This window comes from Pocillopora damicornis, chromosome 4 (assembly GCF_964200805.1).
Source record: "Pocillopora damicornis chromosome 4, jaPocDami1.2, whole genome shotgun sequence".
Lineage (NCBI taxonomy): Eukaryota > Metazoa > Cnidaria > Anthozoa > Scleractinia > Pocilloporidae > Pocillopora > Pocillopora damicornis.
Window position 1 is genome coordinate 10,401,072 of NC_142673.1, and position 24,811 is coordinate 10,425,882.

The following is a 24,811-nucleotide window of genomic DNA, read 5'->3' on the forward strand; positions in this document are numbered from 1 at the left end:
AACCTCTGCAAATTGAAAATAATGAAAGATTTTTTCTGGGAAGTTGCAGTGTCCAGGCTGATGTAGTCAATCAGAGGAGGGGGTTGCTTGTAACTTTCTCTTTGAAGTTGTCTAAAAGATTCTCAGAAACCTTATGTGGTCAAGTCTTTAAAAAAACAAGAAGGATAGAGAGATTTCACATACTGAAAGCTATCTAAATTAGAATCAGGCTATAAGGGTCAGAAATTAATTATCACCTGGGAGGGGATCACACTGTTTTCAGGGGGAATGGAGGGGAATCAATTATCACTGATTGAGTATAATGGAATATCATTAGAATGCTATGGGGCCCTAGGGTGGGAACCCTTTCTTTCTTTTCATCTAGATAATAAAAAATCTGTCCCACAAACACAGGATTACAATTACTTATGTCAACATACAGTCTTTAATACAAAGGTTTAAAATTCAATGAGTACATATTCAACTGAAAGAAGTCTGCTTTGTCCCTTGAATGAAAAATGCTGATTGCTTTAAAATCTAAATGCACAAGTACTTCAGGAAATATTGTTTTTTGGAATTATGCCATCCTCCTGGACCTGCACAAGTCAAAAATACTTTGTACAGTCTATGGTTAGACATACAAGGATGGAAAAATTTCAAACTTTTCAGTTCAGATCACATAGCTGGACAAGTGCTGTTGATGAGTTGTATATCCTACTTTGCTATGGACAACCAACCAACCTACAATACAGGTTTAAAAGTACATGTTTTCACAATTATTGATGTACAGCTACTAAAAATGATACTAATTCTTTTGCAAGTGTCCAATTCCAGAAGTGCACGAGATTTTCAATCAATAAACAGTACAATACACAGTGTTCAATAACACAAAATATTTCCATTTGTGTTCAGTTCTTTCTGGCTTAGTAAGGCCGATACCCACCACCACCAGCACCACCACCCCCTCCTCCACGTCCACGCACTTGTCCACCACGCCTGTTTGGACCATATGAAGACGCTTCAGAACTGTACTCCCCCATGTTGTGATAACCTCCACCATAACCACCGCCATAGGCACCACCATAACTACCATAACCACCATCATAGCCATAACCACTGCCATAAGAGTAATCACCACTGCCGTAATTTTCATAACCTTCATAACCTGAACCATAGGCAGGTTGTGAGTAGGCACCATTATAACCTGCACCACCACCACCACCACCACCACCACCACCACCTCCTCCTCCACCTCCCCGCCCTCTTCCTCTGAATCCACCTCCACCACGACCACGGAATCCACCACCTCCACCTTGACCACCTCCCCCCTGTCCACTGTTTTCCTCTGCCTTCTTGAGCTCAACTTTCTTGTCTTTGATTGTGCAGTTCCTGATGATAAATAGCTTGTCCACTATGTGTTCATTTTGGAACCAAGCAAATGCATAGCCCTTGAATTTGTTGGTGTTTCTGTCAAACATCAGTTTAATTTTCTCTGGTTGATGGGGTGTAAATATGGCCAGCACATTCTTGATATCTTCTTCAGAGGCCTCTTCATTAAGCCCTCCTATGAAGAGCTTCTTTGTTTTCAACTGAGCCAGTGGGTTTGGATCATCTCTTGGAATTGCCCTTCTTGGGTAAACAGTCTGGCCATCAACAACTTGTGGTTTATCTTCTAAGATTTGATCCACTGCTGCTTGATCAGACATTGACACAAAGGCAAACCCCCTTGGGTTATGATCTTTATCTAAGCCTATCTTGACTTCAGTGACAGTTCCATATTTTCCAAAGTGATTTTTTAGACTTTCCTCAGTTGACTCAAGCTTAAGCTTTCCAATGTAAAGCTTTTTCAAATCTGGATTATTTTCCCAGCCTTCAGTAGCCATGATTGAACAAGCCTAAAAGGAAGCACACAAAGTTCCATTAGTTTAAAATAAAACTTTAAATACTCTCCTGAGCAATTAAGTTAATGAAAAAAAATAAAGGTTAAAGAATTTTCCAAACCGCTGAAAGTAACAAATCTTTTCCCTTCCAACAACATCAATGGCAACTATTCTTTCAATTTTAACTAAATTAAAAATAGACTGTGAGAGTCAAATTCAGTGATAAATATGAAATTAAAAAAACTAGCCATGTTCACCTGCAACAAAAGTGAAATGTTACAAAAAAACTGAAAAAGGGCAAATTGAAAGATGAAATAGAAAAGCAAAATATGTGGAAAAAAAGTCAGAGAAATACAGACAAGAAACTTGAAAAATTCTTTATTCAAAAGCAATAAAATTCTATTTCAGTTTGAATAGTTCATTTCCAGGATAAAAGGACATTTGCCTCATTTCCATGATAAAATATTTGTTTAGATATCTTACAGACTAGAAAAAACTGATGGCAATTTTCTCTCAAAACCCCATTTTAATTAATTGGTGCTACGCCAAACCATGTCTGTGCAACCAACAGGGCTTCTGTGCTCATAATCACTTTCTCAAACTCAGACGCATTATAAAAAGTATCCTTTTACAAATCTTTAGCCCTCCACCTAACAATTTACAAAGCCTCTAGGGCTTAATTGACTAAAACAGAGAACAAAGAGATAAAACACAGAAATGGAGGTTGCATCTAATACTAGATTCCCTTTTCACTGAAATAAAGAGATTTGGGAAATCATAAAGACAAGTTTCACCCAAGTTAAATCAAAACTCCATTTGTTAATTTTAACTTATGTTAAGTGTGGAAGTCACCAAAAAATATCAGTTACTAGTGACCATGAAATAAATCTGTTCGGGGTCTATTCTTCCTCATAAAAATATAATTCTTCAAATAAACTTTTGAGTCATCTTGGTACTTATATGAACACATAACTAAACCTTCCATATGATTTTATTTCAGCCACAGAAAATTTTAAACAAATTCCAGGAAAGCATGAAATCAGTTAAAACCCAACTCATTACTCTGAACTTCTCCTCCAATCCTCGCCAGCAGCATATCTCATTATCAATACATTAACAATTGTGAACCAGCACAAACTCGAATCGTTTGGGTACACAGCAGGGAAAGAATAACCAAAATGTGTAACAAATTGAAGGTAATTCAGGGAGAGACAACGAAAAAAGCTCTGATTTTACACTGCACACGACCAAAAAACAACATTTGTAGAACTTCGTTCTTGGAAGGAAAGCTTCTCTATTACTGAAACAATGGAAAGTTGACCAAGTCGAAACTGGAACAAGAAAGGAAAAGGCTATGAAACTTCAGGAATTCAAGACTTCGTCCTCTATCGTTGGAAACGGTTCTTTCCGATTTTCTGCGTCTACTTTACGCGGTCAGAAAGCATCAGGAGGGAAACCTTTCTTGAAATTGAACTACCACGGAAATGGCTGAAACGACGGAAAGCAAAAACCCTTCACAAGATCTGAAACTTCGTGGGAATAATTCTTCTTGCCCTATTCCAATCTCATCATACTAGCACACCATCAAACATACATGTTTTTTGAAGACTCCAGCGTTTTATTGACATTCCGAAGCGCTTTTACTTAGTAGTTACCACACATTCGGTCCGTGCTTGACCACTCCAGATTCCATGCGTCATCCAATTCCTTTGTCATCTGGAGACGCCGCGTGGCCGCCAAGATTCGACGCCGCCATGACAGTCACCCGTGCAGCTCTCATGTCCTCTCGAAGAGGGACGGCAGGCAGAAGTCGCAATAATCGAGTTTTCTGCCAACACAACTGTCAGTTCAGTACGGGATTGTTTGTATAATCATACTACTTGTATCGTTTCGAAACTTCATTTGCTGCAAAAAAGATTGATTTCCCGAAGCGAGCGGTGTTTAGGAGCGACAGATAGGAGCACGTGGTAATGAAAGTTCACTCAAAAACCTTTGATAGGGAACTCAAACAGACAAATCGTTTCATGAAAAAAAAATTGTCAAGTAAGATCACAAACCTCAGCTAAGAATGAATAGAAGGTAAATCAAAGCGTGAGTAAATTTCAACGACAGCAAAAGTAATCGGTGGATGGCTTAATTTGAATGAGAATAACTAACCCATCAAACTCTTGATAAGCCAGGAAAACGCAAAAATCCTCCACCAAAAAGATTTTAAAAACTTGAGGGATATGGTTAAAAATGGAAAACCTTCCGTAAACCTTACCTTCAAATGTAGAATTTACAGCTTTTAACGTACAGCGTTTCACTCACACCTTCTATCTACACTCAGTCTTTTGATGCAAATCGACAAGCACTGGATGGAATGTCTAATGCGTCACAGGTCACGAGGTCTATCCATCCCCGAGCCCACGATGATAAAGACAAATGCGCGGGAAAGCTGCAAGCATACCCACCCAATACATAGAGAAGCCTTGACTGTGCTCTGTTCTGTTGTAAAGCACGCAGGAAGCGGCTAGAGTACTAAAGAAGTGTGGAAACATTCGACTACGTCTCGGTTGTGGTAGATTGTGTGTGTTGCGCGAATAACTGTAACAAAAAATAAACTGTATTGGCGCCACGGATACCTGTTAGTACAAAATGCAGACTGAAGACTGCAAACCGGATACAAAATGTAAACTAGGTACAAAATGTAGACTAGATACAAAATGTAGACTGCAGACTGCAGAGTGGGAACAAAAGGCAGATTGAGAATCTAAAGAGTTTTTTCGTCTGGTATGTGATAATATGTCATCTTACAACTTACTGAGCGTCACGCAATCGCTTTTCCGCGATCAGCTTGCACTATTATTTACACTATTGTGAAATATTCCTGGCCCATTTCTTGATCAAAACTGATCTTGAGATAATTTCAAGTCTTCATATAGTCTTCTCACTTTGCGTGCGAGTTGTTTGGTGTGTTGTCTGTACAGATTTTACCAACGTAGTAAAAGTGGATGAAGCTGTAGATGTAAATGAGATGTCACTGTTGAGTATTTAACACGCGCAACGTTCGAGAAACAATAGTGACAGCTTTGCACGTGGGCCGTATACTCATCTTTTTAAGCGGCATGTGTTTATTTTGTGGAAAAAATGCGGACCGAGACCAAAATTGTTCCTTCGACTTGACATATTTTCGACGTTAGTAGATCACATCATATTAACTAAGCTCTGTAAATCATTCATTTCAGATAACGAAATCAACTAAACATGCCAACGGTGGTATCTGAATTCGTCCCTGGCCAAACACAAACGACCCCACAAGATCACTTTCACTAGGCATCGAAAACATACACAAAATCGTCCATAGTTAATTTTAATTAAATATTCATCTAGAGATAGCACCGAGAAAACAAATCCAGAAAAATATAATCGGCACACCCAACAAATCATGAATCTTGCACAGCTTGCCGTTAAAGAACTGCTCAAATCAAAATGTTTGATGCAATTCATCAACACCTCAAGCAATACTTAATTCAAAATGTTTCCACTCACTCTCGTCGTGAAGGAACAATAACCATGATCGTGCTACAGTGCACAGGACTCCATTTTCTCTCGCAGGTAACTTAAGTGTTAACAACTGAGTTGAAAACGTAAATTAGCCGCCCTAAACGGTGGCTAATTTAAGTTTTCAACTCAGTTGTTAACACTAAATTACCTGCTATACACTCCCACCGACGCAGCACCACAGTTTCTTTAGAAACTTACCCCTTTATCCATTTTCTCTCGAACAACTATCCACCATTTTCACAGCACGGGTAACACAGTTACTAAAGGTAACACAATATCTTTGATCTGTCTAGTAGTATCGCATTTCTCATAAAGTGCGGTAAAATACGCGTTAAAAACACAGGAAAGCCAACATTTCTCATTCTGATTCCATTTTACGAACTGCTCTCTCCGAATCCCCCATTACTTCATTGAAATTTGAACACCTCTCAAATCAAAGAGCAAAAACGACGCTCTGATTGGTGCGAGATACATACCTTAATGCGGCGATCTGACTGATGCGAGATACATACCCCAAACTATCTGATTGGTATGAGTAACATACCACTCTCTGTACGCTAACAGAAGTTATTTTTAAAAAAAATAAAAAATGGATTTAAGTCGTAATTTAGTCGAAACTCACCGTGGTCGATCATTTCACTCTTGCAGCACCCCTCCCCCCACGCTACTTTGACCAGTGATTACATAATCTCGAGCTCAAGCTCCTTGTCAGCGGTTAGTCACTAGGGTAAGACAAAGCGCTTGTATCAAATATCGGCATCGGCCCTGTCACAAATATTGGTGCTGAGCCTAAAAAAGAGCGGTGACCCCATTCACACCCAAACTATAAAACACGTTTTAGAGCTGCTTTTAAAACATTATTAGAAATTGTTTTTCTTGATAGCAGTTGCTTGGACTAATTTTTGTATCATAATGAAAATCAGAGTGATCATTTAAACCCTAAGTTAAATTTAGACTACATGTGTTCCTTCGCTGATTTTTATTCAATAAAAAATTGTCTTACTAAACGTGTTTAGCATATGTGAATAGGCCACACCACACCTACCACACACACCAGAATGCGATTAAGAGGCACCCCAACCCCAGCATAGAAACTGGTAGGAACCTTTTCGCCGATCCATGAGGAAGTTTGACTCCACATCCGGTTTGCAGACTACAGGAAACACTTTTCAAGAGACTCACTAATACAGTTGAGATTTCAAACGGCCTAGGTGATCTTCTACATGAGCGGGAAAGCTATCTATAACTTCAGAGAGTCCTATTTTCTTCAGCGAACAGGAGATAAGTTTGCGAACGAAAGTTGCAATAAAATATGGATGTTAATTCATCTTTTTCCCGTAAATGTGGGCCCTATCGAGGCTCAGGGTCAGGTGTTTCTACATCCTAACAACGAAATCAGGAGATGAAGGAAACACATATAGAGCAGTATTTCTTGGAAAAGAAAGATTCTATTCATTCAGAATACAATTATCAAAATCGTTTTCAAAGAACTATCTTCCATATCAATTTTCCATCTCTTTTCGCTTACGTAGCAGTCCTTTCCGTTTCCCCTCAGCCAAGTGGGAAAAGAGGGACAAGCGTATTGGTATGAGACAAAAAACTGAAAGAGCAAAACCTTTGGCTCGAAAAATGTCAATTTATTTGACACCGTTAGCGGTGAACGAGCAGTTAATAACCGCATACCTATGGTGTCCTTCAGAACACAGAATGTTAATTTAAAAACCGTGGCAAGGTTCTGCGGCTAATTTTCATTAGAGACTTCACTGCAGACTCATCTCACTGGTTATTTGTGTCAATTCTGTGCCAAAGATTTCTACAGGTAAAGGGAAGATAGTGCACCGTCAATAAATTAAGAACCTCACATAAATAAAAAGCTTCAACTATTTTACACATCAAGTAGACCGGAGCAAAAATTGTGTTCAAATGCCCCACCCAATATTTTTGCGAAAGACTAAATTAGTTATCATGTCTTTCTGTACTTTGCCAAAGCTTTAAAACTTAAACTTTGTAGACCTTCTCTTTTGAGCCATTTGCTTGCAAAAGTGAATTATTTACCTTAAACACCTCTGTATTCTTAAAATAACTCTTGTATTCTTCAGGAAACACTTAACACTTCCAGTTCAAATTCCCCACCCCAGCCAGGTAAGGTTCAAATTCCCTACCCCCAGGATGATGGTCAAATTCCCATGGGTTGCTAGGGGGGGGGGGAAAGATACAAAACTTGGAATTGATCAGTGCATAACTTCAAAACATATATATCCAAACCTAGATCCAGCTATTGAAACTGGAGTCGCTTGTAACGATTTTTAAATTGGCAAGTTCCAACAAAGATCAGAGTGATAAACAAAAAAACCCTTAAGTTTTGATAGCACATATGATAAAAGTAAAAAGTCACCCACATTATGGCAATAGTGGCAAAAAAATCAAATCTAGGAGGCAACAAGTTAACCTATGTAGAAGGTGGCAACGTAGGAAAATAATGGAAAGCAAAAATTCATACTTCAAACAGCCTTCCACTCTGAGTATTGGATGTATAGTATTTCCTATTTTTTACATGGCTGGCTTGTTGTACTCTTTGTTCAAGAGGAAAATAATTTCAACCATTGTACAATATTGGTCAATATAGAAAAATTAATACCTCCATCCAGTAGAAATCCTTTCATGAGCATCAAAGTGAAATGTTTAAATCTGCAAATAACAAATGGGTTCAGATTTCTGCTGTTGATCAAAAACAATTTACTGTATACTTTTACAAAGAAATTACAAATTTTCTAATTTAAATAATTTCACCTGTGTAAAACCCAACCAGGACCTGTAAACCCATGCCAAGCAGCATAGTAAAGTTTAATGTGTCATTGGTTATGTTAAAATCAAATGTTTTCCTTGATTTACAATTTTTCAAACTAGTTGTGGCTGTACCACTCAATGAATAATTTCATATTATCTAAAAAAACTTGACTATGAACATGTTGCTGGATTTTGATCAACCAAGTTTGTGCCATGACTTGCTATGTAACAGTAGTTAACCTCCATTATAAAGAGGTAGAGTAATCAAATGAAAATTGTTCAACAAAAACCTGATATCATCTTACCAGTGATGTTCATTCCCTAGTTGGTGTTCCTTCAGGATATGACATCATGAACTCCAGTTTCCAATTAGGCACTCAACCAACGAAGAGTTTGCCTGTTGCATAAGAACCCAAAAAGATAACCTAATATTAATACTGGTGTTATATCATGTTCCTTTTATTCTACCGTGACTGAAATTGAATTTGAAATTCACCAACAGTTGTTAACCATACTTCCAAAAAATGACAAATATCAACTTGGAGTTAGATTATGATTAAATAGACTTGTTTTAAAAAGACCACTGGCACTTTCACCATCACTGGTTAACACTAACAAAAAAATTAAGTTTTTCTTTTTGTTTTTTTTCTAGAATTAAGGGTAGTTTGCCCAACCAACAAGATCATATGGACAATAATATGTCCTTCTAGTAAATCAGTTATCTTTTATCAAAGAAATGCTACATTTCCAGTATTCTGGACTCAGTAATTTTGTTCACATTACAAAACAGCACCAGTTATTTTTTCCAAATCTGGAATATAGTTATTTCAATATGACTTTTTGAATTGACTTTTTCATTCTCAAATATAATGAAGAATAGATCCCTGTGGAAAGTTCTCCAGCAATTCAAGAGGTGATTGATCAAGTAAATCTCAGTCCAAAGTGTGCATATGGTTATAAAAGTACAAAAAAACAAATTATGCACTTCCATATATATTGGCAATTTCTTCACAGTTGTCTATTTCAAAACACATAGGCAAATTGGAGATGTATACATTTAAATAAATTAAACATGCCCTTATAAAGCAAACTGTTTATTATCTTCATAACAATCCACAATTGATCATCTGCCAAAGCTCTATTATCTTAAGTAAAAACTAGATCAGGTTTTGGTTTTGTTGTGTGATTCACCATGAAACACATACCAGCATCTGCAGATATATGTTGAAGGGAAAGTGTCTAACTATTACTTTCAATAATGACTGGAAGTTACACAAAGGAGGAAGTGGCCATGGCATCTTTACCACTCAAAATGACCTAAGATGATTCCCATGTAAAATGTTCTGTGGTAATACCTCTTATCAGTTGTGGCTCACATCTGTCTTTTAATGATAACTTTGTTCTTCATCAGCATTTGTATCAGCGCTAATAGGAAACATTAATCTTGAAATCTTAGTTTGGGCAAAAAATGTAAGCAATAATTTTCATGGCAAAACAGAAATCTGAAATTGTACAGCTTGAAAAAACAAAAGCATCTTAGCTCATAAATTAATGAATGCCAACCATAACTTCAATGACTGCAAATATTTATACAAATGGCTGAGGAATACTTTGAAGTATTAAAACTGTACAGAAAATTTCATAATCATTTCATTATGATAGGTTGCATGGTCACTCATATGCCACTCGGCTCAAATGTTCACATACTAAAGCCAGATCTGACCTCTTGATAGGAACAGGTAAATAAAAATGATCAACTGTCAACATCAACCAAAGTCACAGGTTTAAAGATGTCCATAAGGATGTGATTCAAGGGTGCTAATAGTGAGTTCAAAATATATCCCAATAAGTTTTGCAAGTTTTACAATTGGTAGATGAATGTTTTTTAGGTATCTAACATACCAATAATATGAACATCTGAACTTTAAATTAAATAAAAATAATATACTCTAACAAAAACCATCTCACTATTATTGTTGCTATTTAAGAGCATATATAAATCTAAGTGAGTCTTCCAAAACATACCCAAGAAGACAGCAAACTCAAAAGTCAATTTTCAAGCTCTCACCCAAAAATTGAGAATTCCCCCCAGCCCACTGCCTACCTAGCCATAGTGATCTAGTCCACTCATGGAGCTGTCCTAATGCAAGAGTTTAACTGTGAATCATGGGACACAGTTCAAGACAACAACAGGCTGAAAATAACGCTATCAAGAAGTCCACTTTTATGGAAAAACCACCTCCCCCCTGGTTGATGTTAAAAACCTACCCTTCCCACCCCTGAGCTTTAGACACAGAGCCATTTGCAACCCACCCTTGGATAGGCCAGTGGCTGGGTTGCATGCTAGTGCTAGCCTTGATGTTAAGCCCCCAGCATTTCAATCAGCCATGCTGAGATGCACTCCTCCAAGCAAACCTAGCTATCAGGTTTTTTCAATCCCCTCTACGCCTGCTGCTTTGGACTCTCAACCACCCACTAGCTGAGATGTGGCAAGGCATGAAACTAAGTGTCAATCTTTGCAAAATAGCAAGCATGTTTTTTTCAAATACAAGCAGATATAAATACCAGTTAATGACACTGACTACATTTTAAAATTCCAAAGAGTAGATGAAAAAGGTTATCCAATGTACTGAAAATTTAACAACCGATGTTGCTATTTAGCTTAGGAGGGTGGAAAAGGGTTTAAGTCTGGCTGCTTCCCAGTGAAGAAACTTAATCTCACTCTCTCTGTTTAAACAACTTGGAGCTTCTAAAAAGGCATTTTTGATTCAGACAAATTACCATTTTTGCAACAATCAGAGCAGTAGCTATTTGTTGGACACATCATGTGGTTTTCTGGGTACAGCCAGATTATCGAGTTCTTTTCAAATTGAACCTATTCACAGCACATTTGAAGACAATTTTCTCAGGCTTAGTGCAGTAAATGTTGATCTTTTATCAATATTTTTGGATGATGGGGATTGAAATTACATAGTTATGAGAGAATACTACAAGATCAAGTCAACTACTAAAATTGGAATTGCCCAGTAAGAGATCTTCATCATCAAACATCCTAATCTCACAAGGTTTTTTTCAAAAAAAAAATTACCTAAGTGTTACCCAGTAAATGAGCCTTAGGAGTTTCCCCACGTGTCTTGTCAATTTTTTGAATGACTGGTAATAACTCAGAAATATTCAAATATTTTTAAATTGAGAGCCTATGTGAAAAAGAGTAGAAAAAATTAACATGTCAAGCCAATCAGGTGAAAGAATCAAAGTGCTCTGTGAGCAAACTCGTGAATTGACAGATGCCTTACATGATTTTTTTAATCATGTTTAATGTTATCTGGTTTAGGGAATTTTGTGGTTGATTGTCATATTTAGAGTATGAGCAGTAGTTCAGTTTTTGCTAATGTAGCAAAGTAACAAAGTAATGTTGGGATAAGAAGGCATTACAATTGAAATGATCATGCTGTTACATTTGACAATGGTGGAAGATGTGTTTTAAACATATATCATTTTTGTTTCTGGTTCAAAAGAAAAGGTTGGAAGTAAATGTGGGTGGAAAGTGAAATTTACAGTGTATCATTGTAAATATTGGAAAATCAAGGCAATACTTTCTTACTGAAAACATTAATGACTCCCTCTTTATCAAATGAGACAAACAGGAACGAGTTTTCAGTGATATAACTAAGCCCAGACTGCCACCATCATTTTGGATTTCTGCCTGGGTAGATTTTGGTCACGTGCTAAGCAACGTATAATCAAGAACAAGATAGAATTTAATTCCAGACCTATTTATCAATTTTGTAGTGAATAACTTTCACATTTTAGTAAGTAATATTTATTTTGAATCTTCAAATTGTCTTAAAACTTAAAAGAAAATTGTTCTTTAAAAATTCACCGAAGATCGGCAGCCAAAATTATTTGTTTAGGTTTTATTTGATTTTTGTGTTAACCTGTAATTTCATCAGTTGCCGGCACCTTTTGTTGCTTCTCACAGAAAAACACATGATACGAAATGTAATGATCGATTTTGTCCCCAATCTCATGCCATAACAAAAAACCTTTAGAACACCTGTAAACTCCGAGCGCTTCAGAGTAAGTGATATTTTTAATGAATCTTCGGATTTTTTTCAAGTTCAAGGATTGTAAATTACAATTTTATGAAATGCTGGCGCCGCTTGTTGAAACTAAAACGAAAAAAATAAACTCTTTTAAGATTATCATTGGCTTCTTTTTCACCCCACCACTATTCTTAGCAACAAAGGTCACCATTTCGTTTGTTTATTACTCACCAAAAACTATCAAATGCACTCAAAAGTCTAAAATAAAAAAAAAAGTTTACAGGAATCGACCAATTGAGCAAGCGAGTACCATTCTCCACATCATATCTACAACTTAATCTTGTACATGCGCGCAATTTACGAGTTAAAAAAAGGCTGAGTAAAGAATAAAGAATAAAAGAGTAATTAAAGAATAGATAATAAGTAGGCAGTTATTTTCTTGTTTAAAAAATAAGCCAATTTACATGGTTCTACAGTACATTAAATAATAACAGGGTACTATTAATATCAAAATCTGCTTGCAATTGTACACTTCTCTGAGGTTTACTTATTATTCACATCTACAGGGATACGTCAAAGACTTCTTAGTTTGGAACAAGAATAAGCAACTCTTAAAATATGAACAAATCCTTTATTCTTAACCAACAAAGCTTTAATAAAGGCCATGCTTGTGTACACATCATAATACAAATCAGAAAACAACTACATATCCCATATAACACTTCCCAATAGAAGAAAAAAACTAAAATTGTTCTTGTCCTTTTTTAAAGCAAGAGTGCTGTCAAGTTTAAACTTCTCCATTTTACGGACAAAGATTAAATCAAGGGATGTTTGAGTAAGTTGAAGCTTAAACTTACACCTGTACTTTAAAGGACCTTAGATGAAGATCCACCTCTAAAAATAGCATGATGTTGTTATCATTTAGAAAGAATAGCAATAAAAGTGTTTCTTGTTAAAATCATGCAACATAGTCTACTCTGTGAATACAAATGAAAGATGCCTGTAATTCTGAAGTAGCTTAGACTGCATCTATATGCTTGATCAACTGTAACTGCAACACTCTGATTCTTGGGTAGCCTAGGTCCTGGGTGCCTTAGTGTAAATTATGCCTGGTTATGTTGACTTAAGACAAACCTAAGTATCAAAACAGATCAAACTTAGTCTTCTAAGGACAAAAAACAAATATGATGGTGATGACCTCACCCTCTGTTGAAATCATCAAATGGTGTGAACCTGATTTCAAAAAATTTTGCTTTTGCTAGAGTAAAAGCTTCAATTTAAGAAACTGCCACAAACATTGAGGAGGAAAACTACACCTCTCCATAATAAAGTCCCATAATGAGTGAAAGGCTTGTGTGAGTAACACTAGGGTATGCCCAAATCTAACTTCATGAACAGTTACTATCATAACGATGATAATAATTTTTAAGAAAAACATCCAGAAGTCATACTAGTCGACAATAAATAAATTTTGATGGATTGTTTATTAAACCTGACTTCTCTAACCTGATTTGGAAGAAACATCTTAAGTGAAATTTAGGGGACCAACACAAACAAAAGCTACAGTCTCACCTGCTTTATATTTAGTATGGCTTGTATCTGTTATTTCTGTAACCTCCCTGAGGGCCATAATTAGAAGGTGCTTGTGGATAGGCACCCATGTTACCGTAGTAATCACCTCCATAACTGCCATATCCACCATAACTAGCATCACCATAGCCGCCGCCGTCACCAAAGCCGTCATAACCACCTCCTGGGTATGCACCATACCCACCAGCTCCATGATAATTGCCTCCCATTCCGCCGCCACCGCCACGACCACGGCCACCAAAACTTCCACGACCACCTCCGCGACCACCGCGTCCTCTTTGTCCTTGAGAACCTGATTTGTCCTTAGGCTCAGCTTTCTTGATTTCCACGCTTTTTCCATTGATAGAGACCTGTTTTATGCAGCACAGTTCATCGACAATGTCCTCGTCCTCAAATTCAACAAAACAGAAACCCCGATGTTTGGTCTCGTCCTCTTTTTTCATGATTAAGTCCACGTTGGTTGGTGTAATGCCGCGAACTCGATCAGCCAAAGATTGCTTTATGCTTTCGGCGTCTGCCTCGTCTGGTAGGCCACCGATGAAAATTTTCTTCGTTTTGAGATGAGCCGTCGAGCTTTGATCATCTCTAGGAATGGCTCGTTTCACTTCGACTTCTTTTCCGTCAATGGAGTGAGGGCCTTTTTCTTTCTTGTCTTCTAACACTTTAAGGACACTCTCCTCGTCTTCGAAGGTAACATAACCAAATCCTCTGGACTCTTTACTCTGGCTTCGGATCACAACACAGTCTGTCATTGCCCCGTACTGTTCAAAGAATGACTTTAAAGTGTCATCTTCGGTATCTCTCTTTAACCCACCGACAAAGAGTTTTTTCAGTCTTTCGTCGTTGTCCTTTGGACTCGCCATTTTTGAAGTCTTCTACAGTAGTTCTTTCCGCTTCGAAGTCACGCTTTCTACAAACGAACATTTGAGCTAGCAATGCGCACGCGTCAGCGCCATCCAAGAGAAACTCCTGGAAACGAGGCTGGTTCCCAGAGCTTCGCTGACAAAGGGCGAACGCTCAACGACGCAGTGCCACAGTTACTTTAAAAACTTACCCCCTTTATTAGTTCCCAGAGCTCTCGCGAATGCGCTTGCACAATGAACGACTCAGTAGTTTGTTCCCTGCTTTCTCCTGAGGAACTACTTCGAAATCCATCTTAAAGAAGCCATCTCGGGTCGATTTCCGATTACGAATTCCGAGCGCGCCTAGTGTCGTCTTCGCGATGGAAGCTCAACACCCGCGACATAAAGTCTACTTAGTTTTCGCTCATTCATTTGTCTTAACGTTAAGATATTTGCATGTTTTTCCTCTGTCGCTGACCTGTAACCTATTTTTGAGAGGGAGGCATTTCTTGTAAACGGTAGAATATTTATCTAGGATACATTGATGAACGCAATCTGGGTCTCATTGTATTCAAAGAAGTCATCCTAATTGACGCCCCACACATTTCTTTAAACTCGGAGATATTTTTCACGCTTTTATCACGAGGAGATACCCAAGCAGTTTTATTTTTGTTTTCCCTTAGATCGAGAAGTAAAGGAAAAAATTGGATGATGGTCAGTTATATCAGGAGGAACTAGCCTACTCACCGAGGGGTCGTTCAAATCATTAGTGAAAATATTATCTATGATGTGAGCATCGCCGTAATAGTTTGCCGAGTGATCAAAGGAAAAAATCTAGAATGAATCACATCTGAAAACTCCTCAGAAGTTTAATGACAATAGTGGTTCATTAAATCCAGATTCCAGCCATACTTGTAAGCAGAGGATCTGGTCTTCTGCTAAAATCATGCAAATTTTGATCGGAAGGCCTGTTTATAAGACTATCAACGCTCGTGACAAGACGAAAAACATCTTTCTTTATTTCCTTACCGAGCTCAAAACTTACCATCTCTCTTATTTCTATCTACAAACATTACGCTATCGACATTGCTGATCCTAGCAGTGGGCAGGACGCGTGTCACATGAACTTTGTAATAGACCTCGCTCACCGTGGAGTCTCTGTGGCTCAGTGGTAGAGCTTCAGAGCGAGGAATCCGAAGGTCTGAGGTTCGATTCCTCATGGGGACTCAGAATTTTTTTCTTTGTCCCACACTCGTGATAAGACGAAAAACATCTTTCTTTATTCCTTTACCGAGCTCAAAACTCACCATCTCTCTTATTTCTATCATCAACTATGTTTTTCACTGTCGGCCTGATGACTTCCAAAAACAATGATTCTGCACATTCATTATGAGCGAAATTCAAGTCAGATCGACGGTTATTTTCGAGGTTGCCGGCTAGATAAAGACCAAGGGATATCCCTACACCACCACTGCCCTATCTTTACGGAGTGTGTGGATAAAATTTAAAATCTGGAATATCAGCATGATGGTCTAAATCTCTAAGCCAGGTCTCACCTATACTAATAAAAGAAAGCCCCAACTCTAGATTCTTTGGGAAATTTTTTAAAGCAATCAAAATTACGAGTTAGGCCTCTGACATCTAAATGCAATAGCGATAAACAATAACGATCATTTATTATATAGCTGTAAGCCATTTATTGTATAGCAGTATGAAGCGAATTCTGTGTTCTGATTGGCTACCCGAGCGGGCAAAATGGGCCCAGCTTAGTCCGCTAGGGATTGCCTGCTTTGATCCCGCGCAAGAAAACATTCCGTGGAGCGGACTTACAAAGCTCGTAATTCTGGGGCAATGTCGGCGATTCAGTTCCAAAAAGCTGCAGAAGACGGTCAAAACAAAGAGAACATAAACAACTCTCGTGGGTTTATTGTGTAACAAACCACAGTTGGCTTTCTTTCGCGGCTCTCGAAATAAGAAAGTCATTCTTCATCCTTGATAAAGCGGAATCGTTTTGCCATATAATAAGTCCTTTATTGTCCCTAAAAGATGCTTATGTGGAATGAGGACGTATGGGCTTTCTTTACAAAAATACTGGTTTAACAAGACGCTCGGCTTTGGAGAAAAACAGCGAATTAAATTAAGTAATTTAATTAAGTAATTAAGTAGCAATTAAAGAACAACTGTCCCAATTTGACTGCGAGCTCTATGAACAGACTGACGGCGTGGCCTAAGACCTTTACTAGCGAACACGTTTATGTGCTCCACGTAGGAGCCAAACACCTAGCTTTTACAAACATTATGTTGACAATACATTTACAATCATACCTAGCCCTCAAGCGGTTTCCTCATTTCTTGATGCTTTGAGCTCAAAACATCCCTCCAAAAAATTCACCATGGAAACTGCCGCGGACAACACCCTTCCTTTCCTGGAAATGAACATTAAATGTGAGAGGGATAAGGTAGGCAGTTTAACCAACTTGGGGGGGGGGGGGGAACGTCCTGCATAATGCAAGAGTAGGAATGCCCATATGATGCTTATGCGCAATGATGATTAAATGAAGTTGGTTAATTCTAAGCCTGGTGGTTTAAGTGAAGGAAAATGTTCAGGCATACTCGGATAGAAAGAAAAACTCCAAGTGTTACCAATTAAAATTGAACCTTCGACCTTCCGATAAGTATTTCGGACGCTCTACCGCCAAGCTATAAGTAACTCGTGTCCTCAGGGCTATGATGAAAAACTCTCGCACACAGCGAGGATAAGAATTGCGATATGTGTAAGCTCATGCACAATGATGATTTAAATGAAGATGGTACTCACTGCCCGTCCCATGACGAGCTTTGCCCTCCGAAAAAATTTATGCAAATTAGGCTGAGGCGGATCTGAGATCTTCCTAACAATTATTATCAGTAAGAGAAGATCTCAGTTTACGCCACAGTACAATCGAGGCCAAGGTGTTGCGAATGAATTTTCCGTAATTTATCTTTTGGCACTTTTCAGCGTCCAATTGCATGGAGAGAGTAATAAAGCTGACCTTTCTTGTCATAATACGAATGTTATCCAGACAGCGACACGCGGTAATGTCGGCGTCAATCGCGTGCAAGTATTTCTCACGATTAAACCCTCGCGTGGAACTAACAACTCGTGTTTACTTAAAAGCTCCTTTTCTTACTGCGCAAAATGTAAAGTTAAATTTAATGGTCGGATTTTTTTTTCTTTTTTTACAAAGGATGACAAAGGAACGACGCCGAACCAAATGTGTCGTGCGTGACTCTTAAATTGCGCTTTAGTGGTTTTTATCTGGCGATGGAGACGATTGGTTACATGTTGATATCATCAAATGAAGTATGATGATTGGTAATGATAATAGGAGTTTCTTCAACTCAACTTAATTAAAGCCAAGTTTGTCACGAGGTTCTTACTGGCCTCATGTTCTATTTAAACACTTTTGCCCTGACGTAAAAACGTTAGTCCATATCGTCACGTGTCGTTGCACGTGACAGATACATTATTTGTTTGAAGCTTGTTAGGTAGCTTTACAGAAAATGAAAATTCTGTCGCGATAACTCTTTGAAATACATGGTAATTTCAGGAAACTTTAGAGATGAGACTGCATCTAAATACCGAAATTGTACACAGCGTGGTCAGCTGTTTCGATATGAGCTCCCATGGATCAAAAGAGATAATGTTATTGAAAATTATAGTTAATCTTCCATCTCAACTTAAGTTTAAAGTTTGTGTTCCCACAATCACTTACCTATCCAGAATGATTAGCAGTACACTGATAGAGGTGTTTGGCCACACCGTTATCAGCTTTACTCGAGGCGTGACAGAACAGTTTGATTCAGAAGAACCTGAATTCACGGCAGAGTCTTTGGGATACGATCCTCTAGAAAGCACAGGTCCGCAGGAGTGGAATTATCGCCCTTTTGGTGAGTTTATCTTTCAGGAATATAGTGAGAGGGGCAACACAGCTGGGTGCTTTTATCCGCCATCGAGAACTCTTGCTGTAAGAGTTATGAACGCGTGTTCAATGGAGGAAAACGAAGATCAGCGAGATGAGGATGAGGACATGGATTGGAAGCGACTCAGACCATCCGTTCTCCGCACGTTTTGTAAATCAATGTACACTGGAGCTTTAATTTCATTTCTAAGTGCGACTACCATAGGCTCACTTTCCGTATTGTTCACTTATCTCTCGTACAAAACTGTACTCAACTGTCAGTTCCGGTCCATGGAATCAATACCAATACAATTACTATGGATGAGACGCACTGCTAAAATCGCTGTTTAGCCATTCTTTATATATAGTTCCCTGTCGGTATATTATTCCTATTTCGCCCATATCAGTTAATGGGTTTAAAAAGAAAACTCTTTCTGGCCACGTTTGTTGTGTATTTCTTGGATGCTCTTTGTCATGTTGGTCTGCAAGCCTTAAAATATCCAAGTCCGAGGTATTTGGGTTACCACAATTGCCGCCTATTCTTTTGTTTCTCTTGCATATATGCTGGCAATTATATCTTGTAACCACCCATTTCTCGGCCGGCCATTCGAGGAGACAAAGAGCCACCTTATTCCTACAATTGATTCTTCCCAGCTGTTTGTGTCATATCCTCGGTTTCATCACGGTTTTTTCCATCTACCCTGCATACAACGAACAAAACAAGGAAGGTAAATTATTAACCGCTATCTTCGCTCCACTTGTTGGGGCTGTGCTCAAAATCATTTGCAGGATTTCCGTTCAGCGACTGAGGAATGTTACCCATCCCGGACAATCATACGTTTTAATTGCGCCGGTGTATTTCGGCTCAGTGATTTTGTCACGAGTTTTACAAGCGGATCTACACGGTTTACGATCCATTGTGACTCTTGGAATAATTCACGGAGTTTAGGAAGTCTTAGAACGGAGCATAATGGTCGTTATCGATCACTACTGCCACGTTATTTTGAGAAGGACATCAGCTCCTTGGGAAAGTTTTCGCACTCCTCGCTGTGAGACTTATGGCTGATATTGCCATCATAAGCATGTTATATGAATCAATTGGTGTCATGTCTGTTTACGACACAATGTACTTATATCAGTTTGTGTACCTACCAAGTAAACCCTTTCTAAAGTTTCTTCAATCGTTTGCTTTCCAAACGTCAATTATAATGAAGATTGAGTGGCTTTTCACCAGCGTATCTCTTGTAATCGAGACTCGCTATCAGAACATGGCCGTCGTGGCTGTTTGGCGGAAAAGATGTAAACGATATCTTCTTGTGGCAGTTTTTAATGCAGTGCCCTTGGCATTATGGTCAAGTGCATACCTGGTAGAAATTATGCACAAGCGCTTCAGACACGAAGGCCACCCCTGTAAAATGCCGTTTACTTAAGAGTAAGGACTGAGTTTTCAGAGATCTTTACCAAGTCTGGTTGACTTTATGTTTAACAAATAAAGAAACCTTGACTGTGCTCTGTTCTGTTGTGAAGCACGCAGGAAGCGGCTAACGCAAGAGAGAAGTGTAGGGCGAAACACGAGACATATGGAATACATTTGAAAGGTGGTACAATTTGGAACATGTTCTACCTTAGTGTGTGTGCTTTTATGTTAGGGATATCGCGTGGCCTAAATTGCTGAAATTAATTCATTAGAGTCTCTCTGTAATCTTAATGGAATAGCCACAATAAGTGTGCTTATAAAGACAATGTTAGATCACGCAAATGAAACTGTAGGTCTTCATCAGACGTCTTTGACATAATAAAGATGTTTCTGTCCTTTTTTTTTTCTCTCTGCAGCAATAAAATTACAGAAGGGTTCCTTTCAGATATCACCTAATGAAGTATATGACAGTTGGCTGTGATGATGGAAATTTTCTCGGATGTGGTTGGTGTCTTACTTATTGCGATTGTTTGCGCAGGTCAAGCTTAAAACATGCAAAAAAAATCATCCCTATTTTCATGGTAATACACACAATATTCACAATGTGCTCAGCTGTTTCGATATCACACGGTACTAAATCGCGCTGCGTCTTATCAGTCAATGAAGGGATCGATATTAAAGGCCATCCTAGATCTTTCGACTTAAAGCTCCATACCCTGCGTCAATAACCACACCGTCGAGCATGAATGGCAGCGCAGTGATGGAGGTGTTTGGTCACATATTTGTCAGTTTTACGCAAAGCGTGTCTGAGCGTTTCAACCCTGAAGAACCCGAATTCACGGCAGAGTCTTCGGGCTACGAGCTTTTACAAAGCACAGGTCTGGAGTGGAATTATCTCCCTGTTGATGAGCTTATTTATCAGGAATACAGCGACAGAGAAGTCAGAACCTTGAATTATCAGACTGATGTTACTTGCAAGGTAAGGGTTATAGATGCCTGCTCACTGGACGAAAACGAAGAAATACAAAATGACAGGCAGGAAGAAGATGGAGCAATGGCATGGAAGCGACTTAGACTATCTGCTCTCCGCACAGTTGGTAAATCAATGTACATTGGAGCTTTCATTTCCTTGATAGCATCTTCTGTCATAGGCTCACTCTACATGCTCTTAGTTTATCTCATTTACAGAACTGAACTTATCTGTCTTTTCAACTCCAAAAATACGATTCCAGTAAAAGTACAATGGATTACTTCAATATCTGGTATCATATCTTGCTTCTTTCTCTACATGTGGTTCTTTGTTAGCATGTTTTTTCTTTTACGGCCGTATCAATTGAAGGGGCTAAAAGGAAGACTCTTTCTGGTTTCGTTCCTCTTTTATTTGTTGGATGCATTGTATCGTGTGACCTTACAAGCCTTGGACAGAGCTTCACTGAATAAGCCATTTTCGTTACAGAGCGTCCCTCTTCGCGTTTTGTTTATTTCCAGTATATTTTGTCAGGTGTATCTTGTGAGCGCACATTTCTCTGAAAGACGAACAGGTAGACAACGAGCCACTTTGTTCCTACGACTTATTCTCCCTACCTGTTTCAGCATGATTATTTCAACTATTTCATTTCAAATTATTTACCCAGCCTATGAAGGCCAAACCAAGCATAATAAACTACTTATCGCAATCTTCTCTCCTCTTATTGGAGTTTTACTGAAAGTGATTTGCAGGATTTCGATCCAACGGTTGTGGAACATTACCTTTCCTGGATTTTCGTATGTTTTGCTAGCACCAGTGTATTTCGGCTGTGCAATCGTGTTTCGAGTTTTACAAGCGGAATTGAACAGTTTACAATCCATGTCAGTTCTAGGAATAATTCATGGTGTTGCAGAAGTCTTGGAACGAAGCCTTATGGTTGTCATCGATCATTTTGGTCACGTGATTTGGAAAAGAAAATCAGCTCCTTTGGGAAGTTTTCGCACTCCTCGCCGTGAGCGACTAATGGCTGATACCGCTATCATGAGCATGTTGTATGAATCAACTGCTATAGTGTCTTTAAATAGCGTTTTTTACTTGCATCAATTTATTTACGTATCGGAACAACCCTTTGCAAAGTTGTTTCAGTCGTTTGCCGTCCAAACGTCAATTTTACTAGTGATTGAGTGGGTTTTCACCAGCGTATCTCTGGCGATCGAGACTTACTATCAGAATATTGCTGTCATGGCTGTTTGGAGAAAAAGATGGAAGAGACATACACTTGTGGCAATTGTCAATGCAGTTTTTGCATCAATATGGTCGAGTGGATACTTCACAGTAGTCATGCATGGTCGCCTCATAGATAATACTCAACCTTGCAAGATGCCCTTTGCTTAAGTAATATGAAGCAATCAGGGGTTACGGTGTTAATTACCTGGGTTCCTGTTTGAACTTAAATTTGTCGATGCCAACTCACATTGGTAAGATCTCAAGCAAGGTTTGTCAATAGCACTTGCCAAATTCGGGAAATCCCTCAGCCGTAATTCAAAGTAATCTTTTGCTTGCGCATTTTTGTTTGCCTCGGTGTCGTTAATTATTTCAGTCAGATCATTACAGAGATGTCCAAGACACTTTGTGGAAAACGAGAGCCAATTCATACAGTTAAATACCTGTTAGGATCGAAATTGTTAGGTAAATTTCTAATTGCTAACATTATTCTAATTGCTGAAGCACTATTTCTATTTTGGTGTAAAATTTTATTTTTCCTTAAGGTTTTTGTAATCTATATATTTCATCCACGAGAGGTATATTTCGGTAGAGCGAATCTCGGTAAACACGAAACCGTCGTGAAATTATTGGCTGCAGTCGTTTTTCGGCGCCTACACTAACAACATAGCAAATGATAAATTTAGAGGAAACAGTTTAGTGATACGTTCTCTTCCATATTAAAGCCTTAAAATGTGGAATAAATTTAAGAAATTATATAATTTGAAACATATTGTACGTCAGGGTGTATGGTTCTATTTTAGGGTTATCACGTGACATATATCGAAATGACTTCACTGGAGTAGATACATTCTTGAATAAAACAGCCACGACATGTGAGTTTATGAGACAGTGTTGGTTCACGCAGCTAAGGCCGAGGCTCTAAATCGGAAGTTTTAACAGAATAAAGCCGTATTTGTACTTTTGTTTAGCCTTTCTTAAAATAGTTATCGGAAGGTTCCCACCAGTTTCATCAGGTCAAATGCGATTCCCCGCCCTACCCCTGAAGATGCGTATCATGACGTTTAAACGGTACTCTGGTGGTCTTTAACAGGTAATGTCGCAGTGATAAACCCACTACTGGAGCGGAAAAACGTGCAGAATTATAATCAGTCATAGTTTTATGGTAATACACAAAGCGATCAGCTATTTCTATACCACACGGTGCTGATAAACGCATGCTTTTATCGATCAAAGTAGGGATCGCTACTCAAAGCCGTGCTAGATTTTTCCACTTAAGGCTAACATATACGTCAAGTCAATAACCACATTGTGGTGAATGAATAACATGTTACTCCTATGTTGAAGGATGGTTTATGGAAATTTTCGCTGTTGTATGAAACCTAGAGGAGAGTTTTTGACTTTTTCAATTCTATGGATGTAACTGTTTATTCAAAAATAGTCTGCACTGTCAAGATAATTTTGTAGTATGTGAAAGCCAAAATAGTTGACTCCTATTTGTTTTTTTTAAGATCCGATTTAGATTTTTTTTTCATTTTTTATTTTGCCTCTTTGTTAACTTCCATTGGCCAATTGACTCCTTTTCAATTTTGTGATTCCTGGAGGAACCGTTTCTCGAGACGTGTAGATAAACTTTAACTTCATAATTGCAGCGTGGTGGTGTATATAACTTGGCCCATGATTTCAACAGCTGCCTTCCCATCTTCTCTCTTCCCATATACTTTCTCCACTCCTGGTCGACCTTCGTCCGCAGCAGCCGATAGGAATTTCTCTGAATCCTTGTTAATTTTTCCAACAGCTACAAGCCGCATCTGTATCCCAATAGCTTAGCCTTTGGTCCAGGCTTTGAACTGGACAGGGATTTCGCTATCTGGAAGAAATAAAAGGGCTAAAAGGTTTCTGATAATGTTGTGGGTCTCAGCATCCTCGGCATCGACAACTTGCAACCTAAGCTCTTGAACCCGGTTGAGAATTTTCAGTACACAATTAAAATTTACTCGTGAGCAAGATCAATTTTTTTTCATGAATTTCATACTCTAAAATAAAGTAAGCCAAACCAAGATGAAAACGACATGTCACACCCTTGACCGAGCTTTAATCTCTGTGTTCTTTTTCCTCCAAACAGATGGCGAAACCCTCCCATCTTGTCGAGACCTACGACCAGCATGGAGTCATCACTGGAGAAACAAGAGCCGGTTGGCTTCCCGGGAAAAATATATCAAGGATCGCCAGATCACCGGATCAAGGATCACCAGATCAAGGATCAGTTCAAAATGAATCAAATAAATTAAATAAATTAATAGACATGATTGATTGCTACCCTACGTGACTTAGTCAAGATCTCTCGTTAGCTCAAGCGAAAAGAAGCGAACATAAGCGAAATCGACACGAATATAATAAATACAAATATACTAAATACTAGAAAAGCCATACAACAAAGTGGTAATTTTATACCACAAAGGTCTAATTTTGACCTGCCGACTATTAGGAAAGCTATTAAAGACTGACAGCTACAGAGCGGGTTCATTTGTGCATGTGCTATATCCACATGAAATTTCCACATCTCAAAACACGAATCCGTTTTTGGCCACT

The 24,811-nt window shown here is 38.5% G+C and overlaps 3 protein-coding genes and 1 pseudogene across 8 annotated transcripts; 2 read left to right on the forward strand and 2 right to left on the reverse strand.

Moving 5' to 3' along the window:
• Nucleotides 1-405: 405 nt before the first annotated feature.
• Nucleotides 406-14,720, reverse strand: LOC113677642 (RNA-binding protein Musashi homolog Rbp6). Of its 5 annotated transcripts, XM_089202839.1 has the most exons (9): nucleotides 13,811-14,720; nucleotides 8,498-8,589; nucleotides 8,044-8,093; nucleotides 7,089-7,218; nucleotides 6,028-6,127; nucleotides 4,663-4,858; nucleotides 4,123-4,445; nucleotides 3,454-3,687; nucleotides 406-1,874 (listed from the first exon to the last, which is right to left on the reverse strand). In XM_089202839.1, the coding sequence occupies exon 9, from the start codon at nucleotides 1,860-1,862 to the stop codon at nucleotides 903-905; it is 960 nt and encodes a 319-aa protein (XP_089058965.1). In that variant the 5' UTR covers nucleotides 1,863-1,874; nucleotides 3,454-3,687; nucleotides 4,123-4,445; nucleotides 4,663-4,858; nucleotides 6,028-6,127; nucleotides 7,089-7,218; nucleotides 8,044-8,093; nucleotides 8,498-8,589; nucleotides 13,811-14,720; the 3' UTR covers nucleotides 406-902. The 5 variants fall into 5 exon arrangements, with proteins under 5 accessions (XP_089058965.1, XP_089058964.1, XP_027050281.2 ...); XM_089202838.1 differs by having other exon boundaries at nucleotides 4,123-6,127; XM_027194480.2 differs by lacking the exons at nucleotides 4,663-4,858; nucleotides 6,028-6,127; nucleotides 7,089-7,218; ... (1 more) ...; nucleotides 8,498-8,589; nucleotides 13,811-14,720 and having other exon boundaries at nucleotides 3,515-3,687; nucleotides 4,123-4,186.
• Nucleotides 6,834-14,720, reverse strand: LOC113677644 (heterogeneous nuclear ribonucleoprotein A1-like 2). Of its 2 annotated transcripts, XR_003446809.2 has the most exons (4): nucleotides 13,811-14,720; nucleotides 8,498-8,589; nucleotides 8,044-8,093; nucleotides 6,834-7,218 (listed from the first exon to the last, which is right to left on the reverse strand). XR_003446809.2 is itself a non-coding variant. In XM_027194483.2 (2 exons), exon 1 carries the CDS (start codon nucleotides 14,689-14,691, stop codon nucleotides 13,822-13,824), a length of 870 nt encoding a protein of 289 aa, XP_027050284.2. In that variant the 5' UTR covers nucleotides 14,692-14,720; the 3' UTR covers nucleotides 12,850-13,372; nucleotides 13,811-13,821. The 2 variants fall into 2 exon arrangements, 1 of the variants encoding a protein (XP_027050284.2); XM_027194483.2 differs by lacking the exons at nucleotides 6,834-7,218; nucleotides 8,044-8,093; nucleotides 8,498-8,589 and adding an exon at nucleotides 12,850-13,372.
• Nucleotides 14,721-18,337: 3,617 nt separating this feature from the next.
• On the forward strand, nucleotides 18,338-20,418 carry LOC113677641 (uncharacterized; annotated as a pseudogene).
• Nucleotides 20,419-20,499: 81 nt separating this feature from the next.
• LOC113677653 (uncharacterized) lies at nucleotides 20,500-22,989 on the forward strand. Its single transcript, XM_027194493.2, has one exon. The coding sequence runs from the start codon at nucleotides 20,771-20,773 to the stop codon at nucleotides 22,388-22,390; it is 1,620 nt and encodes a 539-aa protein (XP_027050294.2). The 5' UTR covers nucleotides 20,500-20,770; the 3' UTR covers nucleotides 22,391-22,989.
• Nucleotides 22,990-24,811: the final 1,822 nt, after the last annotated feature.

Excerpts from the sequence above, each read along its gene's own strand:
- LOC113677642 (XM_027194480.2), bottom strand. The coding sequence starts at position 3,559 with ATGACGCATGGAATCTGGAGTGGTCAAGCACGGACCGAATGTGTG. Across the intron at positions 1,875-3,514 it reads AAGCACGGACCGAATGTGTG|GCTTGTTCAATCATGGCTAC; the intron begins GTAACTACTAAG and ends GCTTCCTTTTAG.
- LOC113677644 (XM_027194483.2), bottom strand. The coding sequence starts at position 14,691 with ATGGCGAGTCCAAAGGACAACGACGAAAGACTGAAAAAACTCTTTGTC.
- LOC113677653 (XM_027194493.2), top strand. The coding sequence starts at position 20,771 with ATGAATGGCAGCGCAGTGATGGAGGTGTTTGGTCACATATTTGTCAGT.